At 55.3% G+C, this 25,316-nt stretch overlaps 1 protein-coding gene across 1 annotated transcript in view; it reads left to right on the plus strand.

The window, feature by feature from the left end:
• DSCAML1 (DS cell adhesion molecule like 1) overlaps positions 1 to 25,316 on the plus strand; it is a 113,974-nt gene that overhangs the window by 64,805 nt on the left and 23,853 nt on the right. Inside the window, 6 exon segments of the mRNA XM_055728570.1 lie at positions 16,618 to 16,764; positions 18,143 to 18,421; positions 19,341 to 19,616; positions 20,200 to 20,207; positions 20,209 to 20,497; positions 22,524 to 22,796. Of these exon segments, the coding sequence (XP_055584545.1) occupies positions 16,618 to 16,764; positions 18,143 to 18,421; positions 19,341 to 19,616; positions 20,200 to 20,207; positions 20,209 to 20,497; positions 22,524 to 22,796 (1,272 nt within the window).

Consider the following 25,316-nt stretch of genomic DNA (forward strand, 5'->3'; position numbering starts at 1 on the left):
GCAGGGGTGAGCTGTTGGTTTTGGTCCAAGCTCCACATGAAATGGGGATGTTGCCCTGTCCAGCAGCTTTGCTGAGAGTCGTCAGGAGCTGCAGCCCCTGCTCCTGGTGTCCAAATGCCATGGCCCACCCCAGGCCATCCACCTCAAGCAGCTCGAATCCAGTTGCCCTGAACCCTGGCTGCAAACCTGGCTGGAATCTCTGGGAGCAAGGGCTGGAGGCTGCTTCTCACAGCCGTGTCTCAGCAGGGCTTGAACTGGCTGGCAGGGGCGGGGTGTGTGTGTGGGTAGGTGTGTGTGTGCCGAAAACACTGCCAGGTGGTGGGCACTAGTTACATACAGGCTGCTCTTTTGTGTGTGCCGTGGTTTTTTATACGTGTAACAGCACGGCTGCGTGGGACATGCCAGCTCCAAGTTTCAGTATGCAGAGCAGAGCGCTGCAATAACGCATTCAGTGAATTTCTCCATGTGGCTGTGAACAAATTGCTGATTATTTTTCCCCTCATTATTCACCTGACAGAGGAGCAGGTTGAGTAATTAGTGAATGTGAGTGAACTTTGCAGTCTTTTTATGAATAAAACATTTGTGAATTGGCTGGGTATTGGCCCTGCTGCTTTAGCTTGTGCACCCGCTAATGCGTGGAGCATCGCTAGCCCGTCCTGTGCTGCCCTCCCTGCTGCCTTCCCTGGGAGAGCTCAGCTTTTTGCAGCGAAAGCATTCTCCTCCTGCCTGACAGCGGCACAGCTCTGTGCTCCGCTTGTTGTGCGAACTGTGCTCGCGTTGCCTTCCTTGTCACTTGTGGATGAGGAGCCTCCTTGCGCGGCTGTGTGTGGATGCTGCGCTTACCTCTCACTCCCAAAGCTGCCCCGCTGCCCTTTGCCCACCCTTCCAGCACAGCGTTGGAGGCGTGTGTGTGAGGCAGCAGCTGCTGAGAACGGTGGCCAGCAAGGCTTGAGTAGCAGCTGAAAGGGATGAATAATTTGTATCCCGTCAGCTTTGAAAGGCTTTTTGGAGGGGAGATCTGGCTGCAGTTGCCGCAGGGACAGAGGGACCTGGGCAGGGGCTGGACTGGAGTTGGCAGGGGGGAAGTGCGAGCGTTGCCAGCCTGGGAAGGGATGGAGATCTGGGTCCCTGCCCTAGACAGAAGGGCTGTGTTTGGGGGTGGGGGTGGGGTGTCCCCTAGTCAGAGTCTGTCACCAAGCCCTTTGTGGGGAACTGCCCTGTGGTTTGTCGCCTGTGGAGCTGGGCACGTGAGGCTGGGTGCTGCATGGCGAGGCTGGACACCATGTGCCATTCAGGGAGGCATCCTCCACCCTGTGCCATAGGCCGACCCTTTGCATCCCTGTGTCCATGGCTCCCTTCTGTACCTGCCCTCCTGGGGTGACCCAGCCGTGGTGTCTTCGTGGCGTGGGCTGCTGCCTCTCCGTGGCAGCCGGCTCGGATGAGGCCAGCCGTGACTGCTGAAGCTGGCGCTGAGGCCTCGGGCTGTCCTGGCACAGCAAATGCTATAAAGGCACCACTGAACCGTGCAGAGCAGGAGGGAGCCTTGGGCAGAAGGCCAGTGGCTGAGGAGGTGTCCCCCTGGGCTGGTGATGACAGTGTCCACACTGTCCCCACGTCCCTTGCCCTGAGCGATGTTCCAACCTGGCAGGCGTGGGGGTGGGCTCCTCTCCTGAGAGCCCAAGATGAAGGGATTCATCCTGAACGTCACGGCAGGGAAGTGGGGGCAGGAGTGGGACAGAATGAGCTCGGGTGTGTTGGATAAAACTGTGTGTGTGCATGTGTACTGCAGGCGAGTGAGATGCAGTAGGTGACACCTTCTGAGTCCCTGGTGAATTATGGGGTCCCAGCTCCCCGGAACTGAACACCCCAAACCAAGCACAGCACAGCCTGGGTGTGGGGGTTCACTGGATGTCTCTGTGCTGTTGTGTTGACAAATGGCTGTTTCTCTTTCAAAGGAAGTGTCCTTTCCAAAAAGAAGGCACTTGGCACCTGGGGGTGTCAGGCCCTCACATGTTGCTCCTTGCCTCCCCCAGTCTAAACCCAAGCAGACTGCTAGCAGGTGTGTCAGGAGCCAGGGCATCCCCCAGCCCGCTCTGGCCCCTGGGTGCTCAGAAGGTGGGTGAAATCATGTCATAACAAAATCTCATTGCACTTCAAGACTTCAAGCTGTGTGCAGTCCACTCACTCTCCTGGTAAGCTGCCCCAGCATCTCATTATTTGTTGCTAGGAAATTGCATCTTATTTCAAGGTTGTGTTTGCCTAAGTTTAGCTCCCAGGCCGGGGATGCTATTGTGCCGCTGTAAGGAGGGCACGGGATCTCTCTTCTCCATGGCTGCAGAGACCAAGGCACCGCTTGCAGATGGATGCTGGGGATTGTGCTGTATCCACAACATCTGACTAATTCTTCCAGTGCTGAATGATTTCTGTGATCCCACTGTGTTTCCCCACCATCTCTGAAGCTTAAATGTTACTCACTGAATCCCCCAGTGCTCGCATGGTGGGGCTTCCCGATGCTGGGAGGGGATCACTTTGATGGAAAGTGCCCGTGCTGGCAGTGACTTGTCAGCTTTGCGACTGTAGAAGGCTGCGGATACAGATTAGAGATTGATTAGATACGTCCACGGACAGCAGATCCATAAGCAGTTACTGAAAAGACTAGGCAGGGATGTCCCTGCTGTGATGGGGGATGCTGGGCAAATGGGAGGGAGCTGGGCTGCAGACATGCCTGTGCTCATGTGCCCTCCCAGAGCAGCACCTGCCCTTGCTGCTGCCAGGGCAGAGCACTGGGCGGATGGACCATTGCTCCAACCCTGTATGGCATTTCTTACACTCTTGGATAATTTGGCACAACAATTCCATCAGGGCCGCACATGGCTGCAGGGCCACTTTCCTCCTCACTGGTGCTCTGCTTGCTGTAGTGTTGCCTCAGCACCCTGGCTTGAGGAGCTGCCTGCTGGGGCTGTCCCTCTCCATCACTGGTCCCTGATCCCAGAGCTGCTGCTTTCCTTCCGAGGGCCTGCTGGTGTTCCCACAAGCTCGCTGAAGTAAAAGCTTCACAGTGGAGTGTGACGGTGTTGGCAAGCTGCTGGGATCACGGCAGAGCTGTCCTACCATGGTCATTACTTGCTGTAAGTCTCTGTGCTACCTGGAAAAATTTATCAACAAGGATTTTTAAGAAGTGTCTAGAGGGTTGATGAAGAGCCAACAGCACTGAGTTGAGACTTGGTGGGCACATTGCCATTTCCAACCCATCTAGGCTGAGTCCTAGAGAGCAGCAGTAGGAGGAAGGTGATGAAAGTCAAGGGGGGGGTGTCAAGCATGGCCCTGGAGCCCAGGCACCCCAGCTCCTCCTGCCCCTGCTGTCAGATTCGTTCTGTCCTTCTCTACCAAAGGGCAGTGTGCTTCTGCCACACGCCTGGCTCCTGGGCTCCCTCTTCAGCATCCTGGTCACAAGCCCCACTTGACATCGTGGCAGAACAGACGGTGGCCTGCCTTTCTTCTCAGAGAAGAGGGTCCCTGCTCGCAGGGAGAGGGAGCATGCAGCCCTCCAGCGCAGCAGTGCTTGTAGACCTGCTAAAGGAGGCAGGGCAGCGCTCAAGTACATTGCTTCATGAAAGCTGCTGCCCTGTGAGAACAGCTAAATATGCTGACAATAATAACGATAAGATGGCCCTGGCAGCATGCTCTCATCCTTTTTCGCGGTGGAGGAGACCTCTTCAATGGGATTATAGCTCGGATGCAGCTCACTCATGCTGTACTGGTTTGCAGAGCCGGCACCTCTGCTCCTGCTCTGAGTGCTGTTGAGCGAGTGCTCTGAGTCAGCCCGCTCTGCTCAGTGTAGCAGTAATTTACGGTCCAGGTGCCAAATCTGTACATAAATTCTGCTAGATGGGCAGGTACCAGAATTGTTCCAGGCTCCCCTGGCAACATGCTCATCCACTGATGTGCAGGCTCCTCTCCTGGGGTCCGTGGCAGAACCAGGGCTGGGCACAGACACTGGGAGGCTCAGTGCACGTTTTGCGTGCTGCCGTCTCCTCTGACCCACGGTGCTTTGGGTGTTGCTGGTCTCTGCAGGGTGCAGGTGTTAATGCTGAGGCTCCACAGCAAGCAGACAGTCCTGGCTCTGTCAGAACTGCCGGGTTGTTAAACGAAGCTAGCGTGGCTGTTTTTTTTCTCGGACATCTAACTAGGTCAACAGACATTTGCCTTGTCTTAATAATTATTGATAAGATCGTATACCATGCAGGAGAAGGGGGCTGCTCCTCCTGCCAGCCACGCTGCTGTCGCTGCAGCCCCCACGTGCAGCGAAGATGCTCTTTAGTGAATTTGTGCCGTACCTCTGTGGGGACGAGTGATGCTAATGCAACGTGAGGGTTGTATCCCCCTGTGAAAGCGTGCAGCTCCCCAGCCGCTCTCTGAACCTTTTCAGCGTTGGAGTGTGGGTGAACGGGGAAGGGTTTGTGGCAACCCGCTCGTGGCTTTTGTGGCTGCTGGGATGCTTCTCCCTTCTCTCCCCCTTCCAAAGAGATGGTGTAGCTCACCCACACATCAGTCCATGGGCTTGCCAGTAGCGGTGAGCAGAGGTGCTCAGGGAGCAGATGCGAGACGAGGGCAGGTGATGCCCCCATCCCACCCTGCAGCCCCCCTCTTTGCCCACCACTGGCCCCTGTGAGCACTTCTGGCCATGGGGCAGGCGAAGAAGGTGAGGAGAGGTGGTTTTCCTCCAGAGTCACCCACCCCGGAGGGGCAGGCGAGGGGGAGGACAGGGTGGGAGCATGCCACGGGCTGGGCAGGGCTGGCAAGTGCTGCCAACAGCCCCCAAAGCCGGGTGGTGATGGGGCTGTGCCCACGGGACGGCTTGTGTGCAGGAATCTGTCTGCCCCAGCATGGGCTTTTGCCAACCCAGCACACAGGCCAGGTGATTTTTGGGGGTGCCCTCATTGGCACAGGCTCCTATCTGTGCCACTTTAATAAAAACATGCAGACCAAGTGTCTGAGCAAAGTGAAAGGCAAAGAATAAACCCAACCACCCTCTCCAAGCCATTCAGACTTCAGAGCCGAGGAGGAGGTTATGTCCTGGGGATTTTTTTTTTGTTGCTTTTCCAGCACTAATGAGCGGGGAGGAAGTTTCTGCTCTTTGTTCATGTCACATTCACGGATTTTTTTGAGTAGTAGCGAGAGGAGGAGGGGATGTGCTGTGCGGGCCTGCGCACATCTCTGCATGGACACATGGGGCCATGGGAGTGAATGGCAGTGTGGGATCATTCCACGTTACTCCTTAGTTTTAGGCAAAGGGAGTTCCTTTGTGAGGCTTTTATTTTTTCTCACCAGATCAAAAAAAGGTTTTGGCTTTAGCAGGATTCATTTAAGCTTGATGCAGGGCAGCAACGTGCAGCTCTCGCAGTTTTCCATGTTGCAGAGGGAGCTTTCTGACCTCGAGATTTCCCTCACAGGGTCTAGGAAAGCTCTCACTCTGTTTTCAGGAGAGCCAGAGCATCCACAGCAGCAACAGTTTGGCCTTTGCAAATAGGTCTGGTTTTGCTATTCTTACACTGCCAAGTGTATTTCTGGCTGTAGAAATACAGTCTGTAAGAGGATCCAGGCTGTGTGCTTGGGCTTTGCTCTCCTTTCTGTCTAATTCAAGGGTTTGAAATACCAGCTATCCGATTCAGAGCATCCAATTGTGAAAACCGGGGTGAAGGCTGGGTGCTTGCCGGATGCCCTCATTCAGGTGGCGCGTGGCTGCCGTCTTGTAAAACTTCATCCAGCTCTTCCCCTCCTCCTTCCCTGAGGACAGCAGCCACGGGGCTGGGTCTGGCCCCTCTGCACAGACCGGCTGGAGGATGTGCTGCTGGCAGCATGCTCGCCATTACCGGTGCAGAGACCCAGCACCCGAGAGCGATGGGTGCTGCCGCCTGCCCTCCCCATCCCAGCACCAACTGCCCCTCCACCAAGGGCTTGGCGTGACTTTATCATAATGCAGCATGAATTTCATTAGCTCATTTGTCTCTGGCTCTCTGAGCCTGGAGATAATTTAATCCAGAAGTGGTTTACGAGGAGGAGCGCGGTTTAGTCTGCAAAGCTTAATAACCCCCTCTGGCTGCCGTTGGTAAAGCCGAGCTTTAGGCTAGGCTGGGCGGCCGGGGTAAGGCTGTGCTCAGCGCTAGGGGAGGATGTGTGACTCCGCACCCTTCTGATCTCGTTAGACAGATTTTGTAGCATGAAATAATGAGCGGAGCCACAGCGCGAGGTTTGCACAGGCTGCTGCGGTTGGAGCGAGGACGTCGGGTCAGGGGGAGGCAGTTCCCTTGCACATGCATCTTATTTTCCCTCTGTCTAATCAAGGGAAGGTTTACTTAGCAAGCTGCAAAAAATCATTACATATGCTGCTAGTGGCCTGGTTAATTAAGATCTACAGTTCTCTGGGTAGGAAAAGACGACCTATATTTACTGTATGTAGGAAGACATCTGTCAGCTAGAAGCGCTAGATATCCCAGTGCAGGTTTGTCCTGCTTTCTGCAGGCTCTGAATTGCAACTGTTTTTAAGCTCTGATGCAGACCAAGTTAATTTTAAGATGACTGTTACTATTCTAAACATAAGGAAGGGCATATTTAGCCTCTCAGTACTCAAGAAGGCAAAACCCCCTGCATGTTTCTAGTAATTTTTCCCTAACAGTTTGCACAAAACAACAACAACAAATCCTATTTGGTTTCTGCAGAAGAATATGTTTGAGGGTGATCATAAAATAGATTATTTTTAAATCTACAGATGGTTTCCACATATTCCTCCTCAGCTCGCTGCAGCTTTCCACCTCAGTAAACTGGTTTGTAATTTAGCCAAGGGCTGTGGAGCAAGCGTTCTGTCGTCTTGTTTTTCTTGTCTGCCTCCTTTCTGCTCCCCCCCCCCTCCTTTCTGTCCCCTTTCTCTTTTATTTCCCCTTGCTTTTCCCCTGCCAGTGGGCAATGGATGTTGGATGTTGGAATGGGCACGAAGGCACACCTTGCGATGGTGGGCTTTGCAGCTGGCAGTCCCCCCGTCCCACAGCAGAGCCCCCTCAGCAGCCTGCATGGGGAGGTCCCTACAAAGCTGGGGGGCTCGGGCTGGGGTTTGGGGGGCTGACTGGTGGTGCTGTGGAGCTGTGCTTGTCCCGAACAGCGCTCTCCCCACCTCAATTCTTGGTGGGGAAACCCCACCAGGTCGGGCACGGAGGTGTCCCTGCAATCCCCTCCCTCTGGCAGGGTTCCTGGGGGGCTCACCAGCTGCTCATGCCACGGAGAAAGGCAGTCAAGGGTTTCTTGCTATTCGGATGAGAGCTGCATGGCCCTGGAAAAGATAATTAAAGAAAGGACGCACTTTCAGTCCTGTGATCGCAGTTCCCCCCCTCCCCCCAGCTCCCTGGAAGAAAACACCGCTTTTTTTATTTCTTTGTTCTTTCATGGTTCGGCATGATAATTATTGAGATTTCACTGCAGGGCAAAATGATCATTTGACAATGTAAGTGGGGAAAATAATTCTCGTGTTATCCAGCAGCCTTACTCTTATAATTATGGTGAAACTCCTGCAGACTGAAGTGGGGGCAAAGAATTTCCTCCTATGCGGGTATTTGTCTTCTCAAGATTTCTTAAGATTTGATTGCAGATGTGAGGATTTTTTTCCCTTCCATATTTTCAATAACCTGAGGTTGCTGATGGATGGCAAAGGACTGAAGTACCTGTTGTTTTCCCCTTTGTTTTCATTAGGCATTTTCCATTTCTGTCATTCGTGGCGTTCTTGATGGATTTTTATGAGCAAATATCACATCTAGAGCCATTCGGAATTGTTTGCACAGTGATGTCGACAGTGGCAACAAAACCCAATTAAAAAAATCAGGGCAAAATTGATGAAAAACTGCAAATCGGCCCCTCTCAAAGTGGGGGACAACGATCAGCTGTTCTGTGCCGCTGGTTTCTGCATGGTGGCCTGTGCCGAGGCGGGTGGGCCAGCGGCAGCTGCACGTCTGTGCGGGCGGTGGGAGCCGGTGCTGTGTTTGTGGCCGGGCAGGGCTGTGTGCTCACCGTGACCTTGCTCTAGGCAGGCTGGGGCTGGCACCTTGTAGGGCCATTCATAGGGGGAGTGTGGTTAGGAGGAGGTTATAGTTGAGGTAACATGAGGATGCTGTGATGTTTTCTTCCTTTAGGTGGGCATGCGTGCCCGTGGCTGTTGGAGAAGACTCTCCAGATGCATGTCCTTGCTTGCAAACCCTCCTTCCCGGGGGACTGCATCCGCTGCGTCGCCTGTGCTGTCCTTCATCCCGTGCCACCGGGCTGGCTCGTGGCACCCCTCGCGCCAGCCCTCTCCATGGCTGGCTGCGCCAGGCTGGGTGCCACGGCAGGGAAACACATCTCGCTGCTGCGACAAGGGTGGTGGAGGAGTCTGTTGTCCCATGTTAGCCTGGGGCTGATGGAAATAAGCTGACAGAACAGAGGCAGCATTAGCCTAATTATGGCCATACACGCTACCTCGGTGGTGGATTTTCCTTTCTTAGTGACTTCCTGTTTTCCTCTTTGAGATGCAAATTTTTGCACAGTCCTCGATCCAGATTCTCTGCTCATTAGCATGAAATCTGACTAGTTCCGCGGTTTTTTAAATAGCAAATTAAAAAAAAATTAGACGCTGTGCACAAAGTAGCAGTGAAGCCCCTGCAGCTCGGGGGCAGAAGGTGGAGGGGCTGGTGGGGAACGTGCTGCCGTTTTTCAGGAATCGCGAAGCCTCAGCAGCAGTTTGCCGTGCCAGGCTGCTCCGCTTCGCTCGCGCGTGGCTGAGTGGGAGATGGGCAGCAGCTCAGCAGGTGCCAGGCAGGCAGAGCCGAGGGACCTGTGGCATAGAGGTGCCGGTGGGCAGGGTCAACCCCCCAGCCCCACGGAGCTGCCTCCCCGAGCCCCCAGCTCACACAGGAGCAAAGGCAGGCACCCTTTCAACCTGTGGACCGAAGCTTTTCGTTTTGCTTCCTCCTGGAAAATCAGGCTCATCGTAATAGGAGGTTAAAAAAAAATTATGCTAGAAAAATAATTTTTTTAAATGAGTGTTATCTCGATGGATTTTATATACTTTTTTTTTTTATGCCTGCTGTAATCTCTACCCGCTGCAGCTCAGTGCTGGGAGAGGACTGGTAATATATCTGAAGCAGACGGCACTATTTTGTGGTAAATGTCACTCTAGTAATATTTAGCTCTCCTTGGAAATAGAAATACAATTCTCACTAAAGCGTTGCGCACGATATGGAGATGCAGCGTCATGGGCTGGGCTTGGGGAGCTGCGGTGCTCTCCTGCCAGCCTCGGGTCTGGATGCGGCCGGGGATGCCTTTTGCCTGGCGTTGCCTTTCCTCCCTCTTCCCCAGCCTCCCTTCCCAGCCCCTCCCTCCCCCCTGCTTTTCTGCCACATAATGAGTTTGATAAGAAATTGTCTCGTTAACAGGATTAGCCATGGAAATCTCTAGTCCCCTCCTATTCATTTTGTAATGCTCTTCATCCTGTTCTGTAATTTTCTGCTGGTATCAGGCAGCTCCGGACCACCTCGGGAGATTAATTCCTCCTCCTCCTCCTTCGATAGTGCCAGCGTGGCTGGTGCTGGGGGGCAGCTGGGGCCGGAGGCTTCTCCGCAGGCAAGCCCCAGCCCTGGGTCCGGTGTGTGGAGGAGTGTCATCCCTCCCCCCCAGGGAATTCCCCCTCCTGGGTTTGTTTCAGTGCCAGCGTGGCGTTTTCAAAGTGGCTTACGCAAACAAGTGGAAGTGTCCCCAGACACGTGGCGTTTTCACTGTGTGCACCCGTGACAAGTTCTGTTGACTCAGAGGTGGATTAAAACCCAGAGAGGCAAACTCCACTCTCGTTCCTGCCTGTGTGAATCCAGTTCTATGGGTACTGTAATTCTGGATTTACCTCTAGGAAAATGACTTGCAATACTGGCCCTTCAGTAAATAATTACTCTTGATTTAATAACTCCTACCAGCCCTGCAGGATACGTTGCTTCCGAGGGAGTTAATAGAAAGAGATCTTTCTTAACATCTGTTTTCCCAAGTTTGCTGACTTGTGAGGCTGTGTCTGGGAAGCGGTGACTGCACGCTGCGAGTGAGTGAAGGAAAACATCCGGGGCTGCCGCTCAGAGTGCAGTGGAAGCAACACATGTATGAAATAGTACAGTAATAGCAATATTTTTCATTTTCTTGGGTGAAATGAAATAAGCATTTGTGATTTCCTGCAGCACCTACCTGCATTGTGTTCGCAGCTCTGAAACGCAGCCTTTTTCCTTCCCATGCACAAAACTGGAACTTCTCTTATGCCTTTGTTGCCCAGAGAGAGGGATGCAGATGGTAAAGCCGTTGCACTGAGAGTAAAGTGACAGAGATGCTAATTGTTACATGGACTGTAAGATTTTGGGAGATAGTGCATGCTTTAGGACAGGGAGAGGAGGGGAACTGCATGGGGGAGCTTTGACAAGGTGATTCCCACCCAGCAGATTCCTTGCGAAGGCAATAATTTATTCATCGACTTTCACTCTCTGCGATGTGAGTGTCCGTGGACAGATTAATTTCCTCTGCTTCATTGGAAACTATTTGTCATGCTGCTGGTGATTAATTTTTGCAGTGGGGATTGCACGTGAGCAGCTGCGAGGTCTGGGCAGGGTGGCTTCGGCCACGGTACTGCCGGTGCTCCGCTGTGCGTGCGTGCGTGCGAGTGAGCCACGTGCTGGCTGCTCACACCCTGGCTGCGGGCAGCAGGGTTGCCGATGCGAATATCAGAATTTACCCATCCCATATTTGTTTTGGTACGTGTCCCTGTCTCCCGAGGTTTTTTCTGCTGGTAGACCTGGCTGCCGTCACAGCAGCTGCTGTCAGTGCCCCTCGGCCATGGTGATACCCCAGCATCCCAGGCACCCTGTCTTTGCAGGACAGGATGAAGAGCCTCAGGACTGCATGCCCCTGGCTGCCATCCTCTTGCAGGCTGTGTGTGCTTTGGGAGAGAGGAGAGGGCCTGGGAGCCCCTTGGTGCAGAGCCGTATCCTGGGGGAGCTGAAATCCAGAGCCTGCAGTTAACTCCTGTCTGCGGTTGTTTGCAGAGGGTGTTTGTACACCACCAGGCCACTGCCTCTCTCCAGGCTGTAAATCTGGTGGTCAGAGCCAAACTTGATGCCCAGAAAAAAACATAACGTTTCCTTTTGTGTTTGTTGACTTGTTGCCAGCGGACTGGGGTTCAGCAGGTAATTCTGTAAAGGGTTAGGAGCCAATTCACAGCAGCTCTGCCGTGTGCAGGATGGGCTCTGCCAGGGGGTGAGCGATGGAGGAGGGCAAGCTTCACCCCTTGGCTGAGCCACGGGGGCAGAGGGCTTGTCCCTGGAGTGCCCGGGAGGGAGGACCTGGCACTGCGGCTGCTGGGCAGCAGTGTGACAGGGAGGTGACAATGGCATCCTCCTTTTAAACCTTTCCTGCTTTGTGCTTCTCTTTCTCTCTCTCTCCCCCTTTCTTGTTTCATCTCTCCCTCTCAGAAAAGCCATTTAAATGTAATTCCATTCTTAAAACCTCTCCCTCATGCATGCCTAATGAACATCAGGCAGAGGTGCCGGAAACGGGCCGAGTAGGATCCAATCTCGCTGAGTGCCGACAAGTCATTTGGAAGAAGCCCTGGGAGCGTGCCCGGTTTTATTACAGTGTAATTAGAAATAAAATCTTGTTGCAAGAGGAGAATGAGAGATGGGTGTTAATCCTGTGACGGGAGGAGATGGAGCCGTGCTTATAAAGGAGATTAAGGAGAGGAGGCGGAAAGCCTGTCATGACTCCCCGACTTCCACCCCTCCTCTGCCGTACCCCCCTGCCAGCTCCGCAGCTGCCGGCCGATGTGCCTGGCTGTGCCTGCCTGTGCTCCTGCCTGCGGCCGGCCAGGGAAGGGCTTGTGCCGGGGCTGCATTAATTTCTGGATCTCTAGGTCTGCAGGGGGATGCTCTCAGCAAAGCCTCCAGAGCCCGCGGGAGCAGGCAGCTGCCTGTGCCCTGCCCTCCCCAGGACACAGCGTGGCAGGGACCGTGGCTTCTGGGGATGAGGTTTCTGGGGCACAGTGCTATCTATCTTCAGGCGAAGGGCTGCTACTCCTGGACTGAGGAGGAGAGAGAAGAGGGAGAGCCCTCTGGCACGAAGCCTGACCCACTTGCTGGGCTGGCGTTGGTTGTTACAGAAGCCCATGAAGTTCCAGGTGGGCAGGTTTGGCTGGGTGCGTGGGGCTGTGCCAGCTCAGCTCCACAGGAGATGCGCTGCCTTTGGAAGGGCTAGGGAGCGGTGGCTGCCTTACACCTCCCCTGGGATCCCAATTGCAGGCAAACATGTAAATAAATCTGTCAGATATCGTGCGGCTCTTATTAAATTTGCATTGGGCTTGAGTAGTGGTTCCTCTTCAGCGTCTCTGGGATGGATAGATAGATGGATCTTTAATCTCTGTGCCCAGTCTGGGCCCTTCTGCTTTTTGGCATTTGCTGTGGCACCGAGCTGGGCTCAGCCTGCTGAGATGAAAGGCAGCTCTGATGTGCCCTGCCAGCCCACTCCTCTGCCCTGTGTCCCCACCCCAGCTGGGAGCTGTGTCCCAGTGCTCAGGCTGTCCTGGAGAGGGGGGTGCCTGCAATCCATCCAGCAGCTGGCAGAGATGCAGCAAGCGGTGCCGTGCCGTGCCACACCATGCCACAGGGGTGGGCAGGGGTTTCCCTGCTGGCTGGGTTTGCTGGCCCAGCCCAGAAAGGCTCGTTGTCCCTGGGCAAGCCTTGTGCTGGGCAAATGGCATCCTAGAACAGCAGCCACCGCAACAAAGTGCTGTTACAGCAGCAGCGGAAAATCACAGGCTTTATTCTTTGGGGCTTCCCCCTCCATGCCTTCCCCCCCGGGGAAGCGTTTGTCACTTTAAACGTGGCCAGAAATAGCACCAAACAGTTATTGGATTTGTCCGGGATGCCTTGGGATGCATATGCTCAAAGTATGGCTAATTCATAAATGCTGGCACCTATTGATTCTCTAGCAGTACCAAGGGAAAGTTATCTCATTAGTCTTATGAACTATAAAATGTGCTCTCTCCTGAATCCCTGACCCCATTGTTTTTATAAATCTATATTGGATGGAGCAGTAGCTGGTAACCTGCATCGACTGTAATTTTTCTCTTGAAATTGGAAGGCCCTTGGGACTGGTGCTGGAGTTTCATGGCCACCACAGGCAGCCCGATGCAGGAGAGGATTTCAGTAACAGCAAATACGTATCCGCACGTGTGTGTGTGTGTAGGCAGCAAGAGACACTCCTAACATTTGCCATGTAGGAGAACCCCCTTGTCACCCTCGTGCTTTTCCCTGGGTGAGGGGCAAGCTCCTGGGGGCTGGTAGGGTTTCGGCTGCCCTGCTCCTGTCTTGCAGTAGTGGGTGAGAGGGGCTTTGGTGAGGAGTTTCCAAAGGCAGTAGTTCAAGTCTAGCTGGAAGAGTTATTAGAGGCACATCGCTCTAGTCTGGCCACAGATGTACTTAATCCTCTGCTTCCCGTAAAGCTTTTCCAGCTCCTGGCAGGCAGAAAGATCTGATTTTATTCGGCGACCTTCGATGTTAATCTCACTAGCAAGCTCAGCAATAATTCACTTCGGTGAGGTCTCTGTCAGAGCCGTTTACATCAATTATTGCCCTGCATCTCTCCCTTGAACCAGTGTAACGCTCCTCGATGGAGTTACTTATCCCTTTTCAGGGAAAAAAAAAACCCAAACCAAAAGGGAAGCTGCACTGTCAGGTTGTGTAGACCTTACATTTAATGTAATGGTATTTTTAAAGCCGTGGCTTGCAAGGGGGCAGATGCCTCCTGTCACTCCACAGTAGAGAGGTGGTTACTAAAACCTGCAGCTTTTCTGCCCGTTCCCATTTAGGGGGCTGATGCTCTGGCTCGAGCCCCATCTGGGTGGCTTGATTGTTGTCGCAGGCTGTGAGGGCTTTGGAGCTCCAGCAAGCTGCGGGGGGGCGAGGGCAGCAGGTCCAGGCAGGGCTTGGCTCACGCCACCAGTCAGCAATGCTCGCCCTGCTTGCTCCACGTGTCGCTCTCCTCATCATCTCACTGAAAACTCCGCTCCCCTTCAACACACGTGGGAGTTTGGCTCTCACGGGCCCTGCCACTGCTGCCCCAGGTCCTGGGGGGACGCAGCACCGCTGGTTTCTGCTGCTCCGCTGGCTCCTTGCACGTTGCCCCGGCTCTTGCAAGGCTTTGTTTCCAGAGGAGCAGTGCATCTGCACAGGGCTGTGGTTAGCCATGCACGGACGTGTGTGTGCATGCCAGCATGTGGGGAGGGGGAGGCCAGTTGGGGCTGCTGAGCACTTGGCAAAATACAGCCCCTGTTACCGTGGAAACTGGCTCCCCCCCATCTCAAATTCCAGTGCAGCCAATGTTCTTCGCTTACTGGTTTGATGGGAGATGAAAAATTAATGTTTGATTTGCATGTTATTTCAGTGCGCTTGCAGGACTACTCCCCCCTTCCCTTCTAATGGAGGTTTGTATGAATCCCTCGGCACCTCCGATCTGCAGAGCAGAGCACGAGGCTGGTGCCACCCTGCATCTGGTCCCAGTTGTATACTGGTGCAGCTTGCGTGCTGCTGCCTTGGCGTTGCTGTGCTGTGGCGCGGAGGCAAGACCATGCCTGAGGTTTTGGCTGGGGAGCCCCTGGACCCTCCAAGCAGGGATGGAGCCACGGGTGCCACGATGCCACAGCAGCGTGGTGGCACACGGGTTGCAGCTCACGGGGGGCATGCTGGAGGTGTGGGGACGGCCACCTGGCACCCTGTGTGTCTGCTGGCTCATGCTCCCACTGCTTCCAGGGAGAATCTGCACAGGGCTGTGAGCCCGGCGGTTGCCTGTGCCTCCTGTTAACTGCAGTTAGGCTCGTCTTTTATTAAGGCTGCTATTTCTTTCCTGTTTAGTGTCCCTGATACTCTCATATCAAGCAATTAGAGTCAAACGTGCACATCTCGCTAAGCTGCAGCGGGAATGGGGTAGTGCCAGCAGAGCTCGGGGCTGCCGTTGCCTTGGCTCGGGCCGGGATGTGCTCTGGTTCCCTGGGTGAAGAGCCCAGTCTGCAGCCTCGAGGACTTGCAGGTCCTGCCCTAGAGGAGGGAGCCAGGCTGCTCTGGGAGCATGTGCCTCTAGTCCTGTATTCCGGGCATGTTTCTCCTGCACTTAGGGGTTTGACCACGGCACTTTCCTCCACCTAAATTGAGAATATCCGAGTGCTTCTAAAAGGTGCTGGAAGAAAAAACAGTTGATTGGCCTCATCAACTAGATCCTGGATTACCAGGCATGGTGCAGGACTTGAAGGAGCCATTTGCAGCCATTGCTGATTTAAAGACTAAGTCTAAAGGTTTCAACTCTGAACGCTGAGCTTTACTAATTACCTTCTGCTTCTCTGCATTTGCTGTGTTTAGTAGGGGGTGGTTTGGCTGGCCACACGGTGTAGCCAAGCAAGTGGACCATGCCACCTCAGCTGAGGTTTGGTGGCAGCTGGTGCTGGAATAAACCCCAAAGGGCCCCCCGAAACTGGGGTCAGACATTTGCTGTCACTGTTAGCACTGGCTGTGGGGCAGGGTAAAGGGGTGCCCAGCTGGGCAGGGGGGTCCTCTCCAGTGCCTCTGCTTACCCTGCCCTCTGTGTAGCCACTAAGTTGTGCCACAGCACAGGTCTTTCTATTTGTGTTAATTACTGTTATTATTCATGGTGAATTATAGGGGTCAGGCTGGCTTCATGAATGACTCCAAGACTTTTCCTTGTGTGTGCTGGCATGCACCAGGCTCCAGAACCTGCTGGGCAGAGGGGGCTGCTCTGCTGGGGCTGTGCTGCCCTGCCGGCTCTCCTGCCATCCTCCTCCCAGGGCTCAAATATCAGCTCGAGCCCTTATTTGTTTTCACATGCTTCTAAGTAAGTTAAGCTAATTATTAACTCAGCGGGACAGATTCACTTTTAATTGCCGCGTTGCTATGCAGCACACGGCAATGTGGCGGTGCGGCAGAGCATCGTGCTGGTGGAGCATCGTGCCGCGCACTCTCCTCACCCTCTGCAGCCACAGTGTTGCTGCGACTCCATGGCCAGAGCTCATCGCGCCAGGCTGTGGGCAGGCAAGCTACCTAAATCTGCCCTCAATCTGAGCCCCGGGGAGTGCAGATGTGTGTAAGGACACCCTGAGCCCACCTTCATGCCTGGGTGGGTGTGTTTGCCGCAGGATGAATGCCGGAGGGAGGCAGGCTATGCCCGCAAACACGGGGGCCTGCTGTTGCACACCCATGTGCTGCTTTTGCACACCCATGTGCTGCTGTTGCACGCACAAGGCTGTTATGGCAAGTGATGCTGCTCACCCGTTTTGGTCTGACTTAAAAGCTCCAGCCCCCAAAGATGAAGCCAGAGGCCGCACCCTGATGCGGTCAGGGTGCAGGGAGGTGGAGGAAGGACCTGCTTTGCCTGCCTGGCTCCCTGCCTGTGGCTCTGGTGCTGCCTGGAGGACAGGGACTCTGCCTGACCTGGGTGCCAAGAGCCTGGGAGATGACATGCTGGGTCAGGGCTGGCTTGCTCACCTTTCTCCTCCCTTTGTGTCTCCAGAAAATAGGTTTTTTATTACTTCTTATGGAGGTTTGTACATATCGGATGTGCAGAAGGAAGATGCCTTGTCCACCTACAGGTGTATCACCAAGCACAAGTACAGCGGGGAGACACGGCAGAGCAACGGAGCCAGGCTCTCGGTCTCAGGTGAGCACATGGCTGCCAGCAATACCGGCAAGGGAGAGCCCTGCCCCACAGACCTGGCGTGGTTCCTGTGCCCATGGCGGGGTCCAGTCCTGCCTGCATACCTGCTCCCCTGCCTGCCCACAGCAGCGCCTGTCTTCCTGGGGTGCAGGAGGCAATAGGATCGCTACCTCCCGTCCCCACGGTGAGAGGACATCCCAGTAAGGGGTAGGAGGTCCCGTCGGGGCTGCACAGGGGGTTTGTGCTGCCTTGCATGAGCCACAGAGCACACAGCACCCCCCGGCACTGGCCACGGTGGGCGGCAGTGATGCGCGGTACCCCGAGCAAGAGGCGATGGGGTGCGATGCAATGCGATGTGACAGCCCGCGATGTGAGCAGCCTGACGCGATGTGACGAACATGCAAGCGATACTGCAGCGGAGGCAGTGCAGTCCGTAGTGCCGGGTGTCTCGGGGCGCTCCCGGCTCTGCTGACTGCCCAAATTACTCTGCTCGGGAGGGAGTTCGTCTGACTCTTAGCCACGTCGCTGATCCTGCCACTCGGCTGCAGTGCGCCCACTTTCTGCCATATGCTTTTTCCATCCTCGGGTGTGCAGGCTCTGGCTCCCATGCTAGCTCCTCGAATTAACCCCACAGCAGGTAGGGAAAGAGTCTGGGATGGCCACGCTGGGGCTTGCCTGACCTTGCCCTACCCTCTTAGAGACCCGAGGGTCCCATGTCCCACCCATAGCCATCCTGCCACGAAGCCCCTGGCGAGCACAGGCAGCTGCCGGGTGTATCATCCCCTCTCCATGCGCATTCGATCTGGCCCAGTCCCCTCCTGGTCGCTGTCATTATTTACACGTCACGGCGTTTTACTTCTGCTTGGGAGTAATGAAAGAGGTTTCTTTCCCCTGGAATTTAATTTCACGCCTGAGACTTGGTGATTAATTTTCTCCTTTCCCAGCTGCCTGATGGGCCCCTTTGCTTGTAAATTTTGAAATGTGCCACAGAATTTGTGTATTTTGCACCAATTAGGTGTCACCTTGAGTAATTCCTCCGGTGCTGAGTTTATTCGTCCTATCAGCTAGTAAGATGCATTTTCCTTCTCACCTCCCCACGAGCCCACTGCCCCAGCCACCGATGGCCATGCTGGCTGCCCCAGGTGGGACAGCCACCCCTGGCCTGCCCTGGTCCCATGCCCAGCAGAGGATGTAGCTGGCATCCTGCACTCCTGCCCGGCAGAGCCACCGGCTCACGGGGGTGGGGAGAGATGCTTTGCCCTGGCTGATGCCGAGGGGGCACAGTGGCACCAGCGGCACCATGCCCAGGACCAGGTCCCTGCAGGGAGAAGCCTCGCCACCTCTTCTTCACCAGGTGAGTCTTTTTCCTTTCCAAACCTAGACCCAGCGGAGTCCATCCCCACGATGCTAGACAGCTTCCAGTCCAAGGAGGTGAAGGCGGGCTGGCTGGTGGAGCTGCCCTGCATCGCCTCGGGTTACCCCAACCCGGCTGTCCGGTGGATCAAGGATGGGCGCCCGCTCCCTGCTGACAGCCGCTGGACCAAGCGTATCACAGGCCTGACCATCAGTGACCTGCGTGTGGAGGACAGTGGGACGTACATCTGCGAGGTGACCAACACCTTTGGGTCCGCGGAGGTCACGGGGACCCTCACGGTCATAGGTGAGAGCCGGCAGGGAGGAGCAGGGGCATGGCGGCAGGGAGGCTTCTGTCCTGCTGCCTTTCTCAACATAAAGACATTAGAAACACAAAGCCTTAAAGGTTTTATACAGCCATATGAATTACAGACCTTGTATTTCAGCGTGGTGTGTCACACGCTGGAAGCCGCTGCCTTGCCACGCAGCGTGTCTGATGTGGCATTCAGAGAGCTCGCAGGAGGTTTATCGTGCTGCAGCGGCGCATCTGCAGACATCCCCTGATTTATCGCTTCAATGGGGGCAGGGAGAGGGGCCTTGAGAAAATTCAGAGCAATACCAGGGGATGGAAATTCTTGGATGGCAACGTCAGTTTTACATTAGGTGCCTCTGTGCTTTGTTTTGTTGATTTACATAAAATAAGCTCCAGCCAAACAGTAAACACCATCTGGGCAGGCCAAGTATTCATCGCATGCTTTGTTCCTGGAGGTTCCTGCTGTCACCGGGATCCCGGTGGTACCAGAGCCACTGGGGCCAGCACGCACCGTGCCTACTGTGCCTGCATTGCCTGGAACAGCACTGTGGCAAGCACGCTGCTGACCGGGCACCAGCAGCCTGCTGGGAGCCACTGTGGCATGTCCCCAGCTCAGTGCTGTCCCCATCACACCAACCACATCTTCTTCCAGCCATCCTGCCACCTCCCCGACAGTGCCTGCTCTGCCAGCCCCCCTGCTGGGGGCTTGGAGCTGACGTTAAAAGCAGGGGCTGTCAGCAGCAAGGATGGGGGGGGGGGGGACTTGCCTTATTGCTCCGTGACATTTTATGCGTAGTCATGCTGGTGCTTCCAGGGTGGGAGAGGCAGAGAGAGCACAGTAATGACGAGGTGCCTCCTGCTGCGCTGCCTGGCACCACCAATGCCTCACCCGCTCTCGCCCTTTCTCACACAGACCCTCTGCGTGTGACCCTCACACCAAAGAAGCTCAAAACAGGCATCGGCAGCACCGTCATCCTCTCTTGTGCCCTCAGCGGGTCCCCCGAGTACGTCATCCGCTGGTACCGCAACACGGACCTCGTGGTGGTGGATGACTACATCTCCATCCGGGGGATCAGCAACGAGACCCTCCTCATCACGGCCGCGCAGAAGAGCCACTCCGGGGCATACCAGTGCTTTGCCACCCGCAAGTCCCAGACAGCACAGGACTTCTCCATCATCACGCTGGAGGGTGAGCTGGCTTCCTTGGGGTGGGGGCTGGTGGGGGGGGTTTCCTCTGCCCCTCTCTGAGCCACCGTGTCCCCAGGGTGTGTCGGGATGCTTTGTGCACGGCCAGAGGGCAGTGAGACCCACCAGGGTTGGAGCTCCTGGGGCCAGACTTCTCCCAGCCCACTCACTGGGCTGCGCGTGCCATCTGCAAGCAGCTCAGGGACACGGCACGGCTGAGATGGGAAGGACCAAACTAAGGGTTGACTTGCCCATCCCCAGCCCCTGGGCTGAGGCACTGCCTTTTGCCAGGTGTCCCCTCCCTGATCCAGATCGCTGGATGTTTGGACAAGGGATGGGCTTTGCCAAACCAGGTATCCCCTTGAGCCAACGTCTGTATCAACCAGCGTGTCCCCTTGCCCCCTCTCAGCATCTCCTTGCCGCAGGGATGCAGGCATAGCCACATGCCTGTTGCCGAGCGGTGCTCCTCTGCCAGCTGACGTGGGGCTCCCACCCCGGGCGGGAGCTCAAAGCCATCCCGCCAGCGGGTGACTGCTGCTGCCTGTGGCTGCTGCTCCCTGACCCCCCTCCTGCTGGGTGCCCCCCAGATGGGACCCCCCCGCATCGTCTCCTCCTTCAGCGAGAAGGTGGTCAACCCCGGGGAGCAGTTCTCCCTGATGTGTGCTGCCAAGGGGGCCCCCCCGCCGACCGTCACCTGGGCACTGGATGATGAACCCATCCCGCGGGACAGCGGGCACCGCACCAACCAGTACACCATGTCGGATGGCACCACGGTCAGCCACATGAATGTGACGAGCCCGCAGATCAAGGACGGCGGCGTGTACCGGTGCACCGCGCGGAACTCGGTGGGCAGCGCCGAATACCAAGCGCGAATAAACGTAAGAGGTGCCTGTCTACTTTTAAATATCAGAATAGGACTTTGATTGGGCTTTTGGTTTTGTTCTGTTCCTCGGCCGATCACTCCTCCTTGCCTCTCCCTCCTCTTCCCAGCCGCGTGGGCCTCCCTGGCTGCCCCGACCCTGTTCCCCCAGCTCCCTGCTCCTGCCCTGCTCACTCGCCTGCCTGCCCGCAGGGCTGAGCCTCCCTGCCAATTAAAGCAGGGAGTTTAACGAAGTGCCAAGCAGTCCGGGACCTATGGAGAGCTGGACCTTGGCTTTGCAGGGGCAAAAGGGCAGCGCTCCCCCGGTTGGGGTCTGCTCTCACCCCACCGAACCCCTGCCTCAGGGTCTGTGCAGGGGTGGCAAGTGCCTCCCCCAGAGGGACCCCATGCACAGAGAAGGTGGTGGCAGGCGTGGGAGCATCCCAGGACCCCATGCTCTCCCAACTGCCCCCCGGTCTCAGCAGGAGCCCGGCTCCCTGGCAGCAAATGCACCCACCGGCATAGGGATCTACATGACAAACGATGATGAGGCAGCACATGAAATCGTGGAAAATGAGCTTTGATTTGTCATGTCTGTGTTTTCTTTGTCTGCTAAAAGCCATGGCCGCGTTAATCACCGTGTTATTATGGCTGGAGCGTGTTGCTGGGTGTGTTACAGGGAGCACTTTCAGGCATAGGGTATGGTATAAGCCCCTGCCCATTAATAATCACCAATTAAAGCTCACAGGGCTTACAGGTGGGAGCAAGACAGAGACAAGGTAACATTTATTTGTCTACTGAGAAAGAGGGTTGAAGGGCTGTGTTTGTCTGTGTCTCAGGTTTGAAACGGATCTAGTGGCTTTTTGGCTGGGATCCCAGGAGAGTCTGAATTTTGCTGCTGTTTACTGCTAAATTTGGAGCAAGTTCATCCCTCAGCCATGAGAAGCCAGAGCAGCGTTTGCAATAAGGATGTTCCCTTGTCTCCCTTTTTCCCTTCTCTCAGCTCTTGACGGGCTGTCACTAGATAAGATTCAGGCTTTTTTTTTGCCCTGGAACGGAGCAAGTCCCTCAGACAGACCCAGGAGATGGTTACAGAGTGAGATGTTAATTTCTTTTTTCCTGCTCCTTTTCTAAACGTGTCTCAGCATGAGAATCACTGTCCATCAGCTCATCCTGAGTGCCTGCTAAGCTGTTATCCTGCGAAGCCCTTAGGATGAGGAGTCAAGACAGGGTTAATCTTTAGATTAATTTGCTATTTTATGCAGTGGCTGGGAGAACAATGTAATTATTGATGCATGAAACCTTTTGTTGAAATACTCACCTGCAGCATTCTCCCAGTCCTTAAGCCAGCACGAGAGCCAGCCAGAAACTGGTGAATAACTGGCTTTTTGGCAATACTCAGGTTGCCACGGGAGGCTCAGAAGGGTGTATTTTAGGGGAGGTGAAGTACGTTTGCCAATGGAAGTGAGGTTCCCGTAGGAGCTCGTCGAGGGTGTTGGGCACAACACAGGCAGGTTCCTTCTGAGAAGAGGCAGAGGGTGGCTGTGACAGTGGGGGAACACTCCCCCTCTCTTCTGCAGTTCCTGTGGCCGCAGGCACTGCTGGAGGAGCGGTGCTGGAGGTGCACTGGGCAGCCGCGGTTCCTGTTGCAGAAACATGCTGCGCTTCCAGACACCGTCTGAGCTCCTCTGTGGAGCAACAGTGGTGTCTGAGGGCTCAGCTCCCCCAGCACTGGGGTCACACCTGCAAAACTGGCGTGGGATTTGCTGAAGTGTGGCCGTAATCGAGGACCACAGCCCTGGTTCGTAGCTGTGCTGTTGTAGGCATGTGTGAGTAGCTCTAGCTGGAGGTGGCAGCCGATGAGTGGCTTTCCCCACACATGCTCAGAGGAGCCCGTGCCTGCTCCTCACCCAAAACCAGGCTGGGTCCCAACTGTTCTGGTTACCTCCTTTGCCTGTGAAGCTCGCTCTGAAATAGCAGCAGATCTGCATGCAACCAAGCTGCCCTTCGGAATTAACCTAGCCTGCCTCTTCCTTCCTTCCGAATATGTAGGTCCCCCGAGCATCCGAGCAATGAAGAACATAACAGCGGTAGCGGGTAGGGACACTTTCATCAACTGCAGGGTGATCGGGTACCCGTATTACTCCATCAAGTGGTACAAGGACGCTCTGCTGCTGCCCGATAACCACCGCCAAGTGGTCTTTGAAAATGGGACTCTTAAGCTGATGGATGTCCAGAAAGGCATGGACGAAGGAGAGTATCTGTGCAGCGTGCTGATCCAGCCCCAGCTCTCCATCAGCCAGAGTGTCCACGTCACGGTGAAAGGTAAGCAGGTGGAGAGGCCATCCAGGTGGCATTGGGGATGGTCCCAGCTGTGGGATGAAGGCAGAGAAGCATCGCGCAGGGGACTTGGTGGCCACGCAGTGGCTGTGCTCCACAAACGCTATGCCGATGGGAGCTCAGCTCCCACCACCACAGCCTTCAGGAGCTGTCTCAGCTCCTGACGGAGCGGCTACCTGGTCCTGCTTGCGTGCCTGCAACTGCCCTGAGCCACACTGTATCCATTTCCCGTTACAAGTGATGGAGCAAGGATTTACGGTGTAAACATAACGTATTAAAACATCTAACCTTTGCTCAGATCACCTTCACCAATGTTTTTCTGTGTGTGTTAGCTTTTAAAAAAATAATACTCTCGGTCTTCTGAGCGCACAGAACATCTTAAAAGCTTCTCCAGGCCATCAATTATTCAGCCCCATTGAGGGAGCTATCAGTCCTAATGAATTGAGCCGGATGCATTCCCTCCCAGTGACTCGCTGAGATTGTGCTGTGAGTGTGCAGTACTCCCGTATCTCCAGTCCTCAGAGTTGTCGGGTCATCTCTGCCCGTTGCCAGCTCAGTGTTTGCAGTAAATCATTTAGACAAACACGGCCGCGCTGGGGACAGAGCTGGCCAATTGTCTTTCTCTGTCTCACCCAGCAGGGTATTTATGGACTGGATTTTACTCTGATCCCCCTCCTTCCCCTCCCTTCCACCATTTTCTTATTAGGAATCAGGTTAGCAAGAGAGTGCATCGAGCTGATTATAGATGCTACCACTTGATTAGTTAATGCTCTTCTCCAAGGCTTTGCAAAGGGAAGAGTAGACTGTGGACAGTCTGGCTCAGGGCAGTGTGGGGAGGACTTCTCTGCCCTCAGGTCTGTGGTGCAGGGCATGGCCAGCCCTGCTTCCCTTACCTGATACAAAATCCCCACCCATGTGGGAGCTCCAGGGCCTGAGAAGGGGCTGGAGCTGGCTAAATGCTGGTCTTCTGCTGGCATGAACTGGAGAGGCAGGGCTGGTGTGGAGAGAGCACCGGTAGGGATGTGTGTGTGTGAAGTTGAATAATGGGGTTCGCTTTTTGTCAGGCGTTGGGAGGGACCATCAGAGGATGCAGGATGCTGAAGTTCAGCCAAGGATCCATATATTCTGGGAAGGGAGCACTAGCAAACCCTTCTGAATCTGAATTTACTGCCTTGATTAGTGGCTGGTGACAGGCTGAGGAAGGCGAGCGGGTGGCAGAGCGGTGCAGGCCGGCAGCACGCTGCTCTGCCGCAGCCAGACGTCTTCATTCTGCCTGCAGCACGGCTGCCAGAGATTTACACCCAGCCCTGCCTGCTGGATTCCTTATTTGCTCTGGCCATCAGATAAAAGGCCTGTGGAAAAGAATTGCAAAGGCCCTAGAAGATAGTCAGAGCAGAGTGAATAAATATAACTGCGTTGAGCGAGGAGGACAGGATGGTGTGGAGCACCGTAAAGCTTTTATTGCCACAAGTGCCTGGTGACCACATTAAGTGCCACAAGTGAGTTATGCAGGTCTTTCCAAGCACGCAGCAGTAAAAGCTTTTCTTTTACTCCAGTGCTGCTCCCCTGGGGAGTGGGGATGTGCAGGCAGCCCCCAGCCCTGCTCGCGAGGCATCACCCCCAGCCACGCTCCCTGCCTGGCATCAAGGGAAGCTCCCGCCGGGGTTTAGCTGCTGCTGCTGAGCCTGGGGACCCCCAGTCCCAGCTTCAAACCTCCCAGCTCCTTGGGGCTTCTGTGGCTGCTGGGGAATGCTGCTGGGGCCCCTTCTCTGTGCTTCCCCAGCAGCACGATCCGAGCACCCAGCCTTCTCCAAAGTGCCCTGACAGCTTGTTATTGCCACAAACGTCTTTGAACGTTTTAATTAATCACGTGCGGGTTTGCTGCTGTCATGGGACCTTCATACAGCTGTGCTCGGGTGACTGCGGCGATTTGGGGAGTGCGGTGCTGACACCAGCTATGCCTGTCCTGCAGCCGGCAGCGCCGGGACACTGTCGGGGCGATGCTTCACCCCATGGGAAGGCAGGAGCAGTCTGCTCGGGCTCCCCTCCAGACCTGAGCTGCTGTGGCTGGCTGGGCTGGGCTCTGCGGTGGGCACCATGGGCAAGGCGACCCTCGTGCGGTGCCCTGGGCTGTGGCTGCATGCCTGGCTCCTGCTGCAGCTGTGAGAGAGCCTGGAAGCCCGGGAGAAAGGAGAATTGCAGCAGGAAACTGGGAAGGAGAGGCGAGTTGCAAGCTCTGGTTGTGGGAAGCTCGAGCAGGGACAGCTCTTCTGTCGAGGGAGCCCATCCTTTTCCTGACAGCTCTGAAGCGGCCGGTGGGGTGTGCGCGGAGAGGTGCGGATCCACAAGCCCATCCCCTCTCTGCAATAGACTGCAGTGCATTCCCAATTAATTATTCATTAATTATGGAAAACAGGCAGCACTGGCTCCATGGCTCCAGCAGCTTGAGCCACGTTGCTGTAGCCGGTGAAGGAGCAGGCCAGCCCTGCCTGCCCCTGCCTGCCC

This window comes from Falco cherrug, chromosome 17 (genome assembly GCF_023634085.1).
Source record: "Falco cherrug isolate bFalChe1 chromosome 17, bFalChe1.pri, whole genome shotgun sequence".
Classification (NCBI taxonomy): Eukaryota; Metazoa; Chordata; class Aves; order Falconiformes; family Falconidae; genus Falco; species Falco cherrug.